General features: G+C 45.4%; 5 protein-coding genes across 7 annotated transcripts; 2 read left to right on the top strand and 3 right to left on the bottom strand.

The window, feature by feature from the left end:
* Positions 1-2,205: 2,205 nt before the first annotated feature.
* RB195_002588 (uncharacterized protein) lies at positions 2,206-5,835 on the bottom strand (the record flags this gene model as incomplete). 2 transcript variants are annotated; one of them, XM_064199916.1, is made up of 5 exons in its annotated part: positions 2,206-2,284; positions 3,088-3,172; positions 3,229-3,261; positions 3,676-3,717; positions 5,784-5,835. In XM_064199916.1, 5 exons carry the CDS (start codon positions 5,833-5,835, stop codon positions 2,206-2,208), a joined length of 291 nt encoding a protein of 96 aa, XP_064055797.1. The 2 variants fall into 2 exon arrangements, with proteins under 2 accessions (XP_064055797.1, XP_064055798.1); XM_064199917.1 differs by lacking the exon at positions 5,784-5,835 and adding an exon at positions 3,312-3,354 and having other exon boundaries at positions 3,676-3,849.
* A 1,739-nt stretch (positions 5,836-7,574) lies between these two features.
* RB195_002587 (uncharacterized protein) lies at positions 7,575-8,477 on the top strand (the record flags this gene model as incomplete). The annotated part of the gene is made up of 4 exons (XM_064199915.1): positions 7,575-7,649; positions 7,860-8,020; positions 8,098-8,283; positions 8,360-8,477. The coding sequence occupies 4 exons, from the start codon at positions 7,575-7,577 to the stop codon at positions 8,475-8,477; spliced, it is 540 nt and encodes a 179-aa protein (XP_064055795.1).
* On the top strand, positions 8,110-8,477 carry RB195_002586 (uncharacterized protein; the record flags this gene model as incomplete). Its single annotated transcript, XM_064199914.1, has 2 exons — positions 8,110-8,125; positions 8,212-8,477. The coding sequence occupies 2 exons, from the start codon at positions 8,110-8,112 to the stop codon at positions 8,475-8,477; spliced, it is 282 nt and encodes a 93-aa protein (XP_064055796.1).
* Positions 8,478-9,528: 1,051 nt separating this feature from the next.
* On the bottom strand, positions 9,529-12,798 carry RB195_002585 (uncharacterized protein; the record flags this gene model as incomplete). Its single annotated transcript, XM_064199913.1, has 1 exon — positions 9,529-12,798. The coding sequence occupies one exon, from the start codon at positions 12,796-12,798 to the stop codon at positions 9,529-9,531; it is 3,270 nt and encodes a 1,089-aa protein (XP_064055794.1).
* On the bottom strand, positions 9,529-15,442 carry RB195_002584 (uncharacterized protein; the record flags this gene model as incomplete). 2 transcript variants are annotated; one of them, XM_064199912.1, is made up of 2 exons in its annotated part: positions 9,529-13,010; positions 13,066-15,442. In XM_064199912.1, the coding sequence occupies 2 exons, from the start codon at positions 15,440-15,442 to the stop codon at positions 9,529-9,531; spliced, it is 5,859 nt and encodes a 1,952-aa protein (XP_064055792.1). The 2 variants fall into 2 exon arrangements, with proteins under 2 accessions (XP_064055792.1, XP_064055793.1); XM_064199911.1 differs by lacking the exon at positions 9,529-13,010 and having other exon boundaries at positions 13,046-15,442.
* Positions 15,443-15,465: the final 23 nt, after the last annotated feature.

Genomic DNA, 15,465 nt, shown 5'->3' with positions numbered 1-15,465 from the left:
CTAAGGAAGCAGAAGCAAATTAGTGGAGAAAGTGAACGCAAACAAACGTGAAAGAAATTAGTTCGTAAACGCTTCTAAAGTATTCAATTTAGCCTCTGAGATACTGAAAGCAACTTGGAAGTGCTACTTCTCCCACTTTTTTATGTGGTTATCATATCTGCACAGGTGCTAAACCCAGCTTCTGGAGATGATCAGCATTCAACCTTTGAAAGTAGATTTTTCTCATTTCGTTTTGGGTAAAATTGTACTCAATGTTCTCCCGAGTACATGGGATCCCTCATATTTATGGGACTCCACTCAATATGAGCAGGAAAACTAACGAAATAAGCAAATTAAACGTTCCATTTCGCATGCTCACCTTCCTGCTCAAATTTGAAGCTGACTGGAAATTTTCGTTGTCGTCCTACTGTCAGCGTCTGCCAACTGACAGCTCCTTCACCTATTTTCACCTCATCTTTGACAATTCGCCCAACTGGCTCCTTCACATGCTCATTAGGTTTGTTGTCGCTTCACTGGAACTGACGAAGTAGTCTGCTGCGCAAGCGATCAAGGTTGCCGCTCGCTTTCTTCGCCGATGGCTTTTGTCCTTGGAGTCGTTCGAAGTGGCGTCATTTCCCGCCACGGCATGCACTCTCACATTCGAATCCCTTGCCGACACATCGATTCCCCTCTGTCCATTACGTTGTTTACATCTTTACCATTCCATTTACACACAGAATACACTGTTATCGTAGTGAGGCTCAGATCAGGCGACTCACTGCATACTGTCAAATCAGGTGCAGTTTTGTGCGCTTTGCTCGAAACTTGTTCGATCGTCTGCTTTTCAACGAGGATTATCTCCATTTATGACCTCAACCATCGCCTACTCACATGACTGGCTTAGCTTCGTCACACTCAGCACAGGAAAGGGTTTTATTGATGGATTATACAAACATTTTCCTCTAATTCCCGCCGAGGACGACATCCTTTTTATGGGTACCACCTTGCTCAAATTCTTCGCTGCTACGTGCCACAACACATCGTGTGGAGACAATGACTTGACAAATGCAGTTACTTAGAACCTGTTTTCTGAGCTTGTTTTGACCAGGCACCATTTTTCACCTTTCCTTGCAGCCGTGAATGAACTACGCCTTGTCTATGGCTACATCCTAAAAAAGTGTGCTTCAAATAAATGCATTTATTATGAGTGTAAAGCCGCTGCGTATGTAGTCGTCGGACATTTGGCAATAGTTCAAATTCGAAGCAAAAAAGCCAATAACTTTTATGGTTTAACATTTAAACTTTTAAAATTGCAGAAGGTGATTTTGGAAAGGTTTGAAGTGGCTCCCAAAGTTTCCAACGCACACAGCTGGTATTATTAATGTATTATTATTAATGTTAGAGTATTTGTTTTCGTTATGTCTTGAATTTTCCTCAATGGAAGTGATGCTGTGGATTTTCGTCAATGATTATGATCCTCTAAATCCATGGAAGTCTCTGAATAATTACCAGTTCTTCTAATTAATTTTCACTTCCTTTATGTATTCCTCTAAAGTTAGTTATTTTGCAGATTATTTCAATCAATTCTCTCTTGTACTTCGCTTTTTATGTTCAGTTATCAATATTTCTTGAGGAGGTTATTAATCCTGAATTTAATAAGAAGCATCCAAATTAATTCTCCGAAATTTTAAAATCTCTCTTCGATTTCTTCTACGAAAATAGAGAAGAGGTGAAAGCGGAAGGAAATGGAATGAACGGCAATTCGAGGTGAATAGTGTTCGTCATTCAATCTCTAAGATCTTGGAAGCTCGAACCTGCGAGATTTCCCTGAGCTTGCAACTCCTCTCCTCCCTCAATTCTTACGCAAGTCGGCACATGGTTTTAGAAATTCCTGCTTTTGGCTCTTCGCAACTCACACGAATTTTTTTCCTTTGAAAAATTACAAGTCAATATTTCGCAAGCTGATTTAAACTATTATTTATCTAGAGTGTGATTGAACCAGTAACACTCCATTGCAAATAAATGAGTGAAGAACCTCAGTTTTTTGGTATTACCTCACCCTTTGTTCTGTATGAAATCCAATCGGGGCGACACATACACGTACATATATTCGTGTCAAATCAGCTGGCAAATAAATCCGATTTTATTGAAATTTTGATCGATTATGATACGCCGACATCGGAATATTTTGTGCTGTGCAATCGTTATAATAGCGGCCGAATATTTTCATACTGCAGGATTTTCAGTTTTTCCCTCGTCCTTTTCTTTCTTATCTGATACAGCCTTCATTAGAATCGTTCGATGACTAAATGAAGGGAAGTCAATAACAATCATGAAATATTTAGTGGTCGTCTTCTATTAGCGTTTGTTTCAGACACATTTTTTCACAAACAAGGATTGTTCCAGAAGAAAAAAAAACCTCGCAAACGAACACACATCAGTTATGTGCATAGTTAAGTGGTTTTTGCATCACATTCGTGCATCTTTCGATAATGGGACATGTTTTGTGGTTTGGTCGAAATTACGGAATGCTATCCTCAAAGACAGTGCTCATTCAAATATTCTCCACAGATTTTTGCCGGTAGAACACCTGTAGAACGTTAATATCTGGCCCTGACGTGTTGTGGACAATAATAGTTTTAGGTAATGAGTTATACAATGGGGAGAATTGTTTCCATTCTGAATAGAGTGGACGAGTTTCGCAGTTTTCTTTTCGTTTCCGTTCTTTTCATACGTTGATATGTCGATATGTGAATTATTGGGTGATGACGCAGGAAAACAAAATTGCAATACCAATGCAAAGTGCAACCGTCTTGAACTTCTCAGCAGAATTTCACGAATCGATGAAATTCCACACATTTCACTAATTTTTCTTGGATCATGTATTACATCTCCTTCAACGTGACCCTTCTTGGTCACTTTTAGCGCAGGTGTTATTTGTGACTTCAACACTATAAACCGATTCGATGTTAATCATAAGATATGAAATCAATCTAAGTGGCACAGATGTGATATCCTGTGAGACCTTAAGCCAGCTACTCATCTTCCCACCACACTTTGATTGAGGTCTTAAAAGGAATTTTTTTTTGTGGAATAGAAGAGTTCTACCCTATACTTTGCTCCTTTCCTCCATCCGTCAAAGTCTTTCCATTAATCTGCTGACATCGGCTCATCATGCTCATCATCAGGATACCTACAACGTATATCCACTTATTTATATTGAAATTTAAATGCTCCCAATACGCTTACCGTTCAAATTCGTTGCAGGATAGGAAAAGATATCTACAATATAAAAATTCAGCGTAAATCAAATGCATAGAGAAAGAAGGAACTGTAATAAAATCGTATATCTGGAGCATTTTCTTGACGTTGGCCCTAGAAACATTTCGTGTTTGGCGGTGTCAAAATAGAAACAAAGTAAATAAATAAAAAGCAAATGTAATTGGTTCCACATCCTACTTCCTATTTGACCATAGCCGCTTACATCATTTATGTTTTCCTGTTTTATCAACAAGGTTTTGGTGGAATTTTATTTGTGGCCGCACGTTTCGACAATCTCGACTTTATCAAGGCCCTGAGAATGGTCCGAGGTCTTTGATGCTGCACATATTTCGTCAGACTTCTTCTCTCTCCTTGTTAGCCTCGATATCTTTCTAAGTACACCACGCAAGGATTCCAAAAGAAAAACAAACTGACCTGTCTCACCGAGACCGAGCGGGGCTTGTGAACCGCCGCGTTCTTACAGATTGTCCTCCAAGGCGAGTGGGACCATGTGGTTTCCCTGTGGAGAACAACCTGGGTTCTACATTTTACGCAGATTTTTTTTCCTGAAATTCCTCGCGGAACTCGTCTCAATTGTGTGGTTGACATGGTGGAGCATGTCAACGACGCGTGAGAAGCTGTTCGAACTTGTTCGTCTCTGTTCTTTCACGTGCGCTTGTCCACAGAATAAGGGAGTGGTCGACTGTCGCCTTTCACTTTATTTGCGTTTGATCTTGGGGTTGTGTGCGCAGTTCTAGTTTTGAGAAACGCAGTTCTTCTGGTAGATTTCAAGAGCGATTTATATTATTCGGTAAAGGGAAGCTTCTTTTTGAAAGGCACCTTCGACTCAGATTGACTCCCGAAATACAAACTTTCAGGGCGGTTCTAGGCGTACAAGCCTTTCCAGGGCGAACTGTCGGCCTTATGTTGGCGTATTATTGGTTATGCGGTTAGTGTTGCAGGTCATCCACTATTATCTAATCTAACTAAATCTTATCCCAACTTAGAGTTGAATTTACTCTTATCTGAGTAAATTCAACTCCGAGTTAGTTAGGCAGTCCGAGTCCAACAATATTACTATCAACTTATCACTTATTATTTTTTGACCTTGCAACTGCATATGAATGATCTATGCTAGTTCACAATGCAAGTCACAAATATAGCCCATTCATTCAGTCAACAATCCGTTCATCCTTCCGTTCTTTCCTTCTTTCTCTCTTCACGAAATATCTTTTTGCTGCTTTTTCCTTGCTTTTCTTAATTTCCATGAAGTGTTAGTGTGTAGGATTTTTCCAATGATAGATCGTAGTGGTATCAAAATTGACCTCTATAGTGTTATCTGTTTGGTCATCGGGATTACTGTCGAAGTCATAAGTGAAAGTACAAGCTGTAAACCAAAGGGTTTCAAACGCACTTTTCTCAATGTTTCCGTGTCAAAGTATATGTACAGACATTTGTTCTTGACACTTTCTCAAAAAAAAGTACAATTGAAACCTTCGAACGAGAAATTTATTTCTGCAAACTTGATTGATGAATTTTCATAAATCATTATTTTTTAGAACGTATGTGAAAAGAGGTGCGAATGTAGTGTAGCGGTTAGAGGTTCCGCTTCCTGCAAGATCGATCGGAGGTTCGAGTCCACCCTAGTGCTCACCGAGCCTTTCATCCCTCCGGGGTCGATAAATTGGTACCAGACTCGTCTGGGAGGATAAAAACATTAACTTGACACATCGGCTAGCCACCGCAAGTCATTGTATAGGCCAGTTACACGTTCGTGAACCTCAAACGATTCTGAATAGAAGTGGACGTGGGGGCGCATCCCAAGCGGATTGATTGACGCCAGAAACTTTATCCTTTTATCCTTTATGTGAAAAGAACACTAATCGGGGAAGCTGAGTGCATGTTAACCATTCATTCCTTTTCATTAAAAAAAATCGTTCCAACATTTAAAAAAAATATTATCGCCAAAGTATACACTTGACAAAAATCCCATTTGCTTGAACATAAGCTTGCATAAGCTTTGCGCAATTTGAAAATATACAACGCGACATGGATTTCCCAACAAATTTCATCCACAAACACATACAATTGCCATATTCTCGGCTTATATTATTATTCTAATCGCAATTCGAAGTATATGGCGAATAAATCCTTCAAACGATATCGCCATCAACGCATTTCTTAGTAGCAGCACATCTTTGGTCGTCGTTTTCCATATCACGCGGGCGCGCTTTGTCCGCAATTTGGCCAATCCACGTTAATCTCTGAACGTCAGCGGGCCCTCTTCCCTTTTTGGCAACGCGCCCATTAGCTCTGGCACCCTCGGCCCGCTTCGGCGCTGTTGATCCAATGGACTGGTTTTTCGATTCACTCAATCGTTCTCACTTGTTCCCATATTCAAATCAGCTTATGCTGCCCGACAATTCTGCGATTTTCGATGAAAATCGCGCAAAATGTCTCTCCGCTACGTTTCTAATCGTGTTTCGTTGGGAAAATTGATAAAGCTTGATGTCTCATTTTGTGTGGTGCGTTAGCTGACGAACTGTCGGATGCTTGAAGCCGTTGTTTTTCCTCATCTTTCGGCTTATTTTCCATATAGAACATTGTATATATTTCCAGGCGTTTCCTAGAAGCTCATCCATAAAGCAATTGTTTTGATTTCATTGCTATAAAAAGGTATTGTAAAGTGATTAGGCGATGCGCAAAACTGCTATTGTTCTCGTGTTAGTTTATGTTACGCTGTTTTTTTTTGTCACTTTCCTATGTCAGTTTACGTTATGCTAATGCGCACACATACGTGTACTTGAATTCCACACTTGTTCTATGTAGTTTACACATATGGTATATTTACTCCGTGATTCCTATTTTGATGAGAAAATTAGTGGAGTGCATTTAATTACAAAGTTTCTAGTCTGTTACAGATCTCAGATTTTAAAGAAACACTAATAATAAATGCCGATATGGATTGAAAACCTCCAAACGGTACGGAACCAACTTAGATACCGGGGAAAAGATAAACTAAAAAACTATGGATTTAAAGTCCGCCCTCTCTAATGAGTGAAAATGCCTATCTTCGGAATCGTAAGAAGCATTATGAACGTCGTTACTCCGTTTTTTTTTCATTTAGTGCCTTTACTGCGCAGTGAAGCCGCTGCCAGCACTTTACTGCACTCCCAAATTCAGTTGCTTCGCTTTTCATCTGATACGTCGTCTGATGTTTACTCATTTGTGTCCTTTGACTCATGTGACTCATTCTTATCTCCACAGTGTGGCGAAATTGCACTACTGCTGTTTCAACGAGGACATGCGCGAAAAAAATTTCGACACATCCGTTTTTGCCCTTTTTGGAAGTGTTTTATGTGCGTTGGATCGCCAGGTGCTTCCTTACCATGCCACATAATATTCAATGTTATATACATTATATAATAGTAGTATTGTCAATATTCTGTCCTGTGTGTGTGTGGTTTGTGTGGGTATGTCAATGACGAAATTCCAGACAGCACTGAAGCGGGCCCTACGGCGCACAATTGGTGCGTCGGGGCTAGAACTGCTGAGGCGTGATGAGACAGGCCACACGGAGTTGAAATCTTGTGTGAAAAAAGTACTGAGACAAGTCCCTGGAATAGTACTCGATTGTTGGGATTACATAAGAAATTGAAATTAACAGGAATACAGGAACTGAATGGGACCTCTCATACACCGTGACAATTGCGTGCGGGGCGCTTCCTATGTAGTTTATATCTCAGCATGTCTACTTCACTCTCCGTTGCTCCCATCATGTTTGCAAGGATTTTTCTTTCCAGAAATAAACATGCTGAAAACCGCTTAAATAATTAGTTAAGTGAGTTAACGATTTCCATAATATGACAAAAGGCCCTTATCTTTTCCAATCTGATGCTGTTGTCAATCAATTTTCAGTTAGAACAACTAAAGCTTCGAATACGTCTTTTTTTCCAAGTGTAGTTGGTATCCTTTGAGCACTGTCGTGCCCCGGGTCCGCTCCGAGTAGGAGCAGCGGGCATCGGTGGGGGGACCCAGGGCCGACTGCCCGGATCCGGAGGGGCCCTGCGCTGGGCTAGTCGCCGTATGGCGGCCTAGCCCCTCCGAACCCTGCGGGCTCGATCCGAGGGTCCCTTCCCCCCTGCCCCGACTCCCCCTTTGGGGGCCTCGGGGCTGCCCCCTTGATCCCACGCCCCAATATGGTTCCTAGGGTGCAATGCGGTTACAAGGGTTTTACAACTAGGGTTTATCCTTAATACATCAATACACGACACGGCACGCACAAAATATACACGACATAAAGGTGGATCAAATAAGGGGCCAGTCATGGCTAGATGGTTAGGTGGCTCTCGGCAGCAGATGGTTTAGGGTTGCGGTTCGGACCCCGTGGGCAGCCAGCCAGGGATAGGGTTGTTGCGGTGGTGTGGCGATGCGGCTATCGAACGAGATGGAATATAACGCGACGCAACACGACACCATGAATAATGTGAATAAGAGACTGGTCCGAGATCGGGAGAGTGGCGAAAGAAAAGCTGGAACTGGAACCCCGACTGCTCGGTGCCAGCCCTTATATATGGCTGCCGCGTGGGAACGCTACCGTAATACATTGCCATTGGCAGGGTTTCCCACGCGGCGCGCGAGAACGGCGGCCGGCTGGCTGGGAAAGTCGTGCCGGGCACGACACTGGGGGCGGCCGAAAAGAACCGCTAGGGAGAAGATGGAGGCCTGATGGTACTGGCCACAAGTGGGACCCCGAAGGGCCAATGGTTGCCGAGAACCGGTCATCTACGAGTCAGACAAACACAACCTACGGGTTATTCTAGCTGCCGCCCATGCTTACCTAAGACTACCCTACAGGACGGCAGGTGTATGCCCGCAGGCAAAGGTCTTGCCTGATGACGACGTAGACGACTCGTGGCGTTGTACTGGTTCGCTTGACAAGTGGTTGACCATGAAGACGACGTTGAATAGGAGGAGACGGCGGTGTGCAGCGGCTCGACATATACAACAACGACTCGACATGGGTTCAGCGGCTCGACATGGGTTCAGTGGTGAGACATGACGGCAGCGGCTCGACAACAGCGGCTCGACATGACGGCGGCTCGACAAGGGCGTTCAGCGGCTCGACATGGGCAGCGGCTCGACAAGCAGCGGCTCGACATGGGCAGCGGCTCGACAAGCAGCGGCTCGACATGGCTGTGGCTATAGATGGATGGTGGACAGTGGGACCCAACTAGTACCTGAAACATAAAGAAATTGATGGAATTTCCTAGGAGGGCCAAGGTGAGGTTGTGAGGAAGAATTTAGCTTCCTCACTGCGGTTTTTCCTGAAGGGGGTGGAAGTCCCATGTCGAAAGATGGCGTCAAGCAAACGAAGGGGGGTCATTGATTGGTCCCTTCCCTCACAAAGTGGGCCGTACAACTGTGGTGGTGGTAAGTATGGTGGTAAGTGCGGTGATGAAGATGGTTTATTATGTCGTGATGAGATGGTAGATGGAATGTTGCCGTGTGGTGGTTGACTGGAGATGGTAAAGGTGGTATATGTGGTTTGTGGTACGATGTGTTGATATAAGATGGTATGTGGTTGTTACGTGGTAAGATGGCGTTGTGCGTGGTAAAGTGGTTAGTAATGGGATGATGGAAAGGGCAACTAAGAAGGAAAAGGATAAGGATTAGACAAAGAATAACAAAGAATAAACCTAAAAGAATGACTTCTATGTAAGGAAGTAAAGGGCGGAGCGCTATTGCGCAATAACTATAGAGATATTACGAAATAAGAGAAAACTTCAAAAAGATGAGTGTTAGACTACAAATCTAAGATAATGAGTAATATAATACGAGAAAAACATATAACTACACACTACAATGAAGGAGGAAGAAAAATAGAAACAATTGAATGATAATAATAAAGGAACAGAAGCATATTGTATAAAGGTATGGTGCGGAAGGGTGCGTTGGTATGCAGAAGAATGCGGAGGAATACGGCAGGATGCGGAAGGGTGCGGAAGAGTGGGAAAGGGTGCAAAAGGGGTGCGGAAGGATGCGGAAGGGTCAAAAAATGGTGGAATAAAGTGGTAATTAAGTGGAAAACATGGAAATAAATGGTAAAACATGGGAAAACGTGGCTAAACATGGTAATAAGGGATAAAACACAATAATACAAGAAATGGTGAAATGGAGCAAAATGCAATGGAAATGGCACCGAAAGCAAAAAAGACATCAAACTAAAGGTATAAAAAGCATCAAACGAGAAAACAAAAAACACAAAATACTAAAGCAAGTAAATACTCACGCTCGCTTCGTACCAAGTGCGAATCGTACCCGTTTGGCTGCTCGTGGTGGTTGGATCCTTGTGGGTTGCAGTTGTTGGCGGCTCTTCTTCGGTCGTGGGTCTTCCTTTGCAGAAATCTCCAATGGATGTAGTTGATTGATCGATCTCTGCAACTCATGACCGTTTGCAATGCGGACAGTGGCTGATCTGGGTATGTTGGATTTGGTGCGGTGGATAGTGGTTATGATGGCTAAAGGCCATTGTCCACGTGGAACATTCTTATCGGCAATGAGAACAACGTCTCCTACCGATGGAATGAGTGGACTTGACCTTCCTTGATGGATACGGTGTTGGTGACGTGCGGATATTGCGGATAAGTAGTCCTTGTACCAAATGTCCCAGAAGTTGTTCAATACGGCAAGTGTCTCCTTATACCATTCGGAAAGACGGTTTGGAGGGATGTAGAGAGGGTTGTGGTGCGGAGATGGTAATTGGAGTTCCACTTGCGGTGAGACGAAATCTATTGGTCGAAGGACATGCGGTGAAGATGATGTGTCACTGATGGATAAAAGTGGTCTGGAGTTGAGCACTGCTTCAATTTCTGCAACCAGGGTCTGAAATTGCGAAAGTGGTAATAGGGTATGTTTGATGGCTTTTTTGAATGCGGATTTGAAGAGACCGACTAGACGTTCATAAAATCCTCCTTTCCATGGGGAAAGAGGAGTGATGAACCTCCATTCGATCTTGCGGTTGGCGAGTTGAGTGGATATCTTTTCTATGGCTTTGCGGTTATAGATGGTGCTTTGTAGGGAATCGTTAGCTGAGCGGAAAGTGGTGGCATTGTCGCTGATAATGAGGTCCGGAGTGCCTCTGCGAGCAATGAAACGGCGAAAGGCGAGCAAAAACTCGAATGCGGTGTTGTTGTGGACTAACTCGAGATGTACAGCGCGGGTTGCCATACAGGTGAAGAGACAGATCCAAATCTTGGCCTGAGAATGGAGCTGATCTCTATAGTAGAGTGGTCCTAAGTAGTCTAGTCCAACCTTCTGGAACGGTCTAGAGCGGTTGACTCGTTCCGGAGGGAGACTAGGCATCTCAGGATAGCGGTAAGCGTGTCCTTGGGCTCTTCTACATACTGTACAGAGCCGAAGGATTCTGGTGATGGTGGTTTTGATGGAAGGGATGAAATATGATGTGCGGAGAGCGGCTATTGTGGCATGAACACCTGAATGGAACCTGGTTTTGTGGTGGTACATAACGAGAAGATGGACAAAGTGGTGCTCCGGAATAAGAAGGATTGGTGCAGATGACTGAGACGAAGTCCGAGCATGATCTAATCGATTCGGACATCGGATCAATCCATCTGCAGCGCGGTGAGCGTTGTACTTGTCCAGTGGTAGTCGTTTCAACGTGGATTCACTCTCGCGGTAATGCTCCATAATGAGGAGAGTTTCCGCGTTGGTGATCTCCGAGGCTGAAACGTCCTTGGACAGTACAACAGTGGCTAGGTTGAGGGTGTAATTGCGTATGCGGGTTTTTTGGAATAGGGCTTTGATGAACTTAAGCACATACGCGGTTGAACGGATGAGCTTAAGGTAACTACTAGTGGCACGGAAGCGGAATGGTGATTCATATGGTTGTGTCGGAAGGACACTAAGGGCCTGAAACTCGTGCTCCGCCTCAGGACAAAGATCCTGAGGTAGGGCAAAGTCCGTATCGGCCTTAGGCCAATCCGACTGTGGAGCACGAAGGAAAGATGGTCCATGCCACCAGATGTGGTTGACAGCGTCAGCGGTCGAAAGTCCACGAGTTGCACAGTCAGCTGGATTAGAGTCTGACTGCACATAGTAGAACTTCGTCTGAACGTCTGTCTTGTGGAAGGTGGTTAAAATGGTGCGGATCTCGTTCACTCGATTCTGAACGAACCGTTTAAGTGGACGAGATGAGTGGATCCAATGGAGCGCTATCTTCGAGTCAGAAAAGAAATGGATAGTGCGGATTTTAAGATGGAGTTGGTGATGGAGGAAGCGTGCTAGACGCACACTTATTAGGGATGCGAGCAACTCTAATCGTGGCATAGTCATCTGGAGTTTAGCCGTCGCTAATAATGACTTAGCCATGATTAGCTGTGAAGAAGTGGTTGATGGTGAGCGGCTAATAAGGTAAGCACAGCAGGCAAAGAGACGTTGTGAGGCGTCTCCAAAGACTGCGAGCTCATAAGTGGTGTTGCGGTTTGCGGAAGCGATGAAACGTGGAATTGGTGGCAACGGATATTTGAGTTGCTGGACCAATTCGTCCCATCGCTGATGGTCCTCTTGGTCAAATGGAGTGTCCCACTGGTATTCCTTCTTCCAGATGTCCTGGATGAATACCTTGAAGGGCACTAAGAATGGTGTGAGAAGACCAAGTGGATCAAAGGTGGATGAACATGCACTGAGCGCTGTGCGCTTCGAGTACACATTCGCGGATGCGGTTTTAAGTGGTATGAGAAGGGTGTCGGTGCGTGAATTCCAGGGAATACCAAGGAGCTTCACGGAGGATGGATTCCTGACTCGATCAGATGGCTCTATGGACTGGTTAACGGTGTTGGAGTTGCACAAGAACTCTCGAAGGTTCATGTGCATGGAGTTAAATAGGGATTTGGAAGAGCGGTACTTCTTAATGGCTTGTCGCTCGGACAAGGCACTAAGAAGGATATTGTCGACGTAGATGTTGTCCTCGATCTCCTTGTGGAGCGGCTTCGATGGTTCAAGATGGAGGTAATACAGTATGGATGCGGCTAAAAGGAATGGTGATGCGGTTATACCGAATGGTACGCGGGTAAACCGGAAGATCCGAAGATTATCCGGAGTTGGTGGTAGGTTAGGGTTGCGAAGCCAAAGGAAACGAGTGGCATCCCGTTGATTACGTTGTAAACGAATCTGAAGGAAAGCCTTCTCTACGTCGGCAATAAGGAGATAGGGTGTTAAGCGGCTACGGAGGAGGATTCCTACCATGTCTGGTAGGATTGCGGGGCCAGAGTGGAGACAGTCGTTTAAGCTCGGTGCGCCTCTGTAGTGGGAGGACGCATCGAACACGACTCTCAATTTAGTGGTGGCCGATGTTTCCTTTATGACTGCCTGATGCGGGATATAATAGACTCTGTGGTCGTCGAACTGATGCTCGTCGACCTCCTCTATTATGCCCTGCTCCAGGTAGTCCGTAAAGGTTGCGGTATATGTTTTCCAAAGGGTTGGTTTGGTTTGGAAGGAACGGTATTGGCTCTGAAGACGCTTAAGGGCTAACATTTTGTTGTCGGCAAGGCGAGGATGGGATGACTTCCAGGGAAATTGAACGTGCAAATAGCCGTCAATCACCTGGGCGGTATCCTGAAAACGTTTCAGGATCCGTGCGTCCTCCTCCTTGTCGACAGAGGGATCGGGATCCTCGGTTATGCCTAAACGGTCGAGGTCCCATAGGCGGGTGATGTCGTCTTCAGAGCGATGTGGTGTAGATGGTGCTGTGGTTAGATGGTTCTGCGATTGTCTCAGTAAATCAACGAAAAAAGGTTGAACCCGAGACAACTGGTCCGAATCGCGTGTTAACGAGCATCAATCCTGAGGGTAACTGCTTCGGTGAGTCCTTTTTCAGGACCTCCCAGAAGTAGTCGATACCCAGCAGGATATCTGGCGTAACGTGGCGACTGATGGTAAGGCTGTCTGGGTTAATGCGGAATGTGCGGAGTGCGTGTTTGTCTTCTTTACTGAGACGATATGGTTTGAACTGGGAAGTTAGAACTTCCTGAGTTCGTAGGGTTACGGGAAATGGTTTGTTTGCGGCATCTAAGAGGGTGGCGTCGACTGTACCGGATTCTTGGGTCGAACGATGACCTCCGAATCCGATGACGGTCAGCGGCTTGTGGTCGTAGGGTTTAAGGGATAGACGCTTAGTGGCTGCGTTGCTTATGAAGCTGTTTTGGGCTCCTGAATCCAGCATGACGTTGACCGTTTCAAGGGTCTTCGTCTTAGGATTACGAATGTGAGCCTTAACAGTCATAAGAAGAGGGCGTTGGTGGTTAGATGAGGTGGTAAGGGTGGTGGGGTCGTCGACCGGACGGCAATCAAGAGCGTTACGCATCTCGTCGTCCGTGTCGGCGACATGGCTACTGGATTCTGGGCTGGAATGGTTTCTGCGGCGTACGGGTGAGAGACTATCGCGCGGATTAGCACGAAATCTGACCCCGTAAGGTGCTGAAGATGGAGACGGTGAGTGGCGGCGTTGGTTGCGGTGGCGCATTCGCTCTGAATCACGTTCAGATCTACGATAGGGAGAATGGTTGCGATGAGACTGATGGTGGTAGTCTCTATCGCGGGGATGGCGCCTAGATGGTGAATAGGGATAATCGTACGATGAAGAGGAATAGCGTGAAGAACTTCTTTCCCGGGACGATTCCCTAGAAGGGTACCATCCGCGGGGAGAACGATAAGTATATCGATCATAACGAACACTATTACGACTATTACGACGATTATCATTAGAACGCCTAGACCTATCACGAGAAAAACGCGAAACAGATGAATACGAACAAAGAATGGTGTGATGGTTACGTTGGCAGTAACGACAGTTCGGAGCCCGGCAAGAGTTGGCCATGTGCCCTGGTTGGACACATTTCCAACAGAGGTCCAGGTTCCGGACTATCATACGGCGAACGTAGGTCTGCATAGATGTGGTGCAGCGGGTCGAGCGATGGTTCCTCGACCCGCAGAAACAACATCTATGCGGATCATAAAGTGGTTCTGGAGATGGTGAGCGGTTGCGGTATGTGGTGGATAATGCGGAATAGGGTTGATCGTGGTTAAGTGGAGGACAGTGGCTATCGTCAAGTTTCTCAAGTTCTTGAATAAACACATCAATACCAGCAAGAAACTCATGCATCTTCCAAATAGTACCTGACCGGTGTTCCATCCTGTTCACTTCCAGCTGAGTCTCTCGTGGGAACTTGCTGCGAATGAGTTTCTTGAGCGATAGCGATGTTGACGTGTCCTCGAAGCGGTTGAGCTGCAGGATACACGCTTGGATCTGGCATAATGTGTCCCTCTGCGATGAAGCGGCGGCAGACGACGCTGCCAAGTTCTCTAATTTCTGCAAAAAGAAATTATGGGTGAACTGCGGACGGTCATACCGTCTGCGTAGGGCTTCAATGGCTAGGTGGTAGTTGGAGGGATCGGTTATGTCATACCCCTGTACAACAAGTGCGGCGCTACCTTTAAGGCTGCTACTAAGATGGATAAATTTGGCAGCGGTGGATAGGGATGGATTATCGTGGACCGCGGTCTTGAATTTGGCCCAGAAATCATAATAGGTGGAAAAATCCCCATCAAAGGTAGGCAGCTCTACCTTGCGGAGTTGTACATTCATGGTATCCGCAGCAGGGTATGGTGGTGATGAGCCTCCGGACATATGTGGTGGTGTCAGGGTAGGGTTTCTGATGGATGTGACATCCATCGGCTCATCAGTGGTGTTAGTAGGGTTATATTGTGGTGTGGTGGATGCGCTTATGGTGGTGCGAAGCATATCCGCAAGTTCGGTTTCCTTGCGGATAAGATCGTCTAGGGCAAAGATGGTAGCGGTTGCGGTTGGTTCCATTTCGTCACCTTTGTGATCGCGCCAGTAGATGTCAAAGGCATCCATAAGCTCTATGGCGTTCGGTTGGTTTTCGATAAAGCTTATGGCATGTTCATGGCGCTGTTGGAATGTCTCCAATGCTATTTCAATGGAGATCTTAGCGTTTCCCATGTCCTCGATTCGACGCTGGAGGGTGCGGAGCTGTACTGCCGGGTGGGCGTCCGAATGGAAGACGGTTGGGTAGTTGGAATTCGCCGAGTTGACCAGCCGCGTCAAATTGTTGATCGCGTTGGTCAAGCGTGCTTTGCAGCCACGGAGCGTAGACATGATAGCCGTATCGTAGAGTGATA

The sequence above is a fragment of the Necator americanus genome, chromosome IV, assembly GCF_031761385.1.
Source record: "Necator americanus strain Aroian chromosome IV, whole genome shotgun sequence".
In the NCBI taxonomy this organism is placed as follows: domain Eukaryota; kingdom Metazoa; phylum Nematoda; class Chromadorea; order Rhabditida; family Ancylostomatidae; genus Necator; species Necator americanus.
Note: the sequence above shows the minus strand (reverse complement) of the source record. Positions and strands in the feature narration are given on the sequence as shown.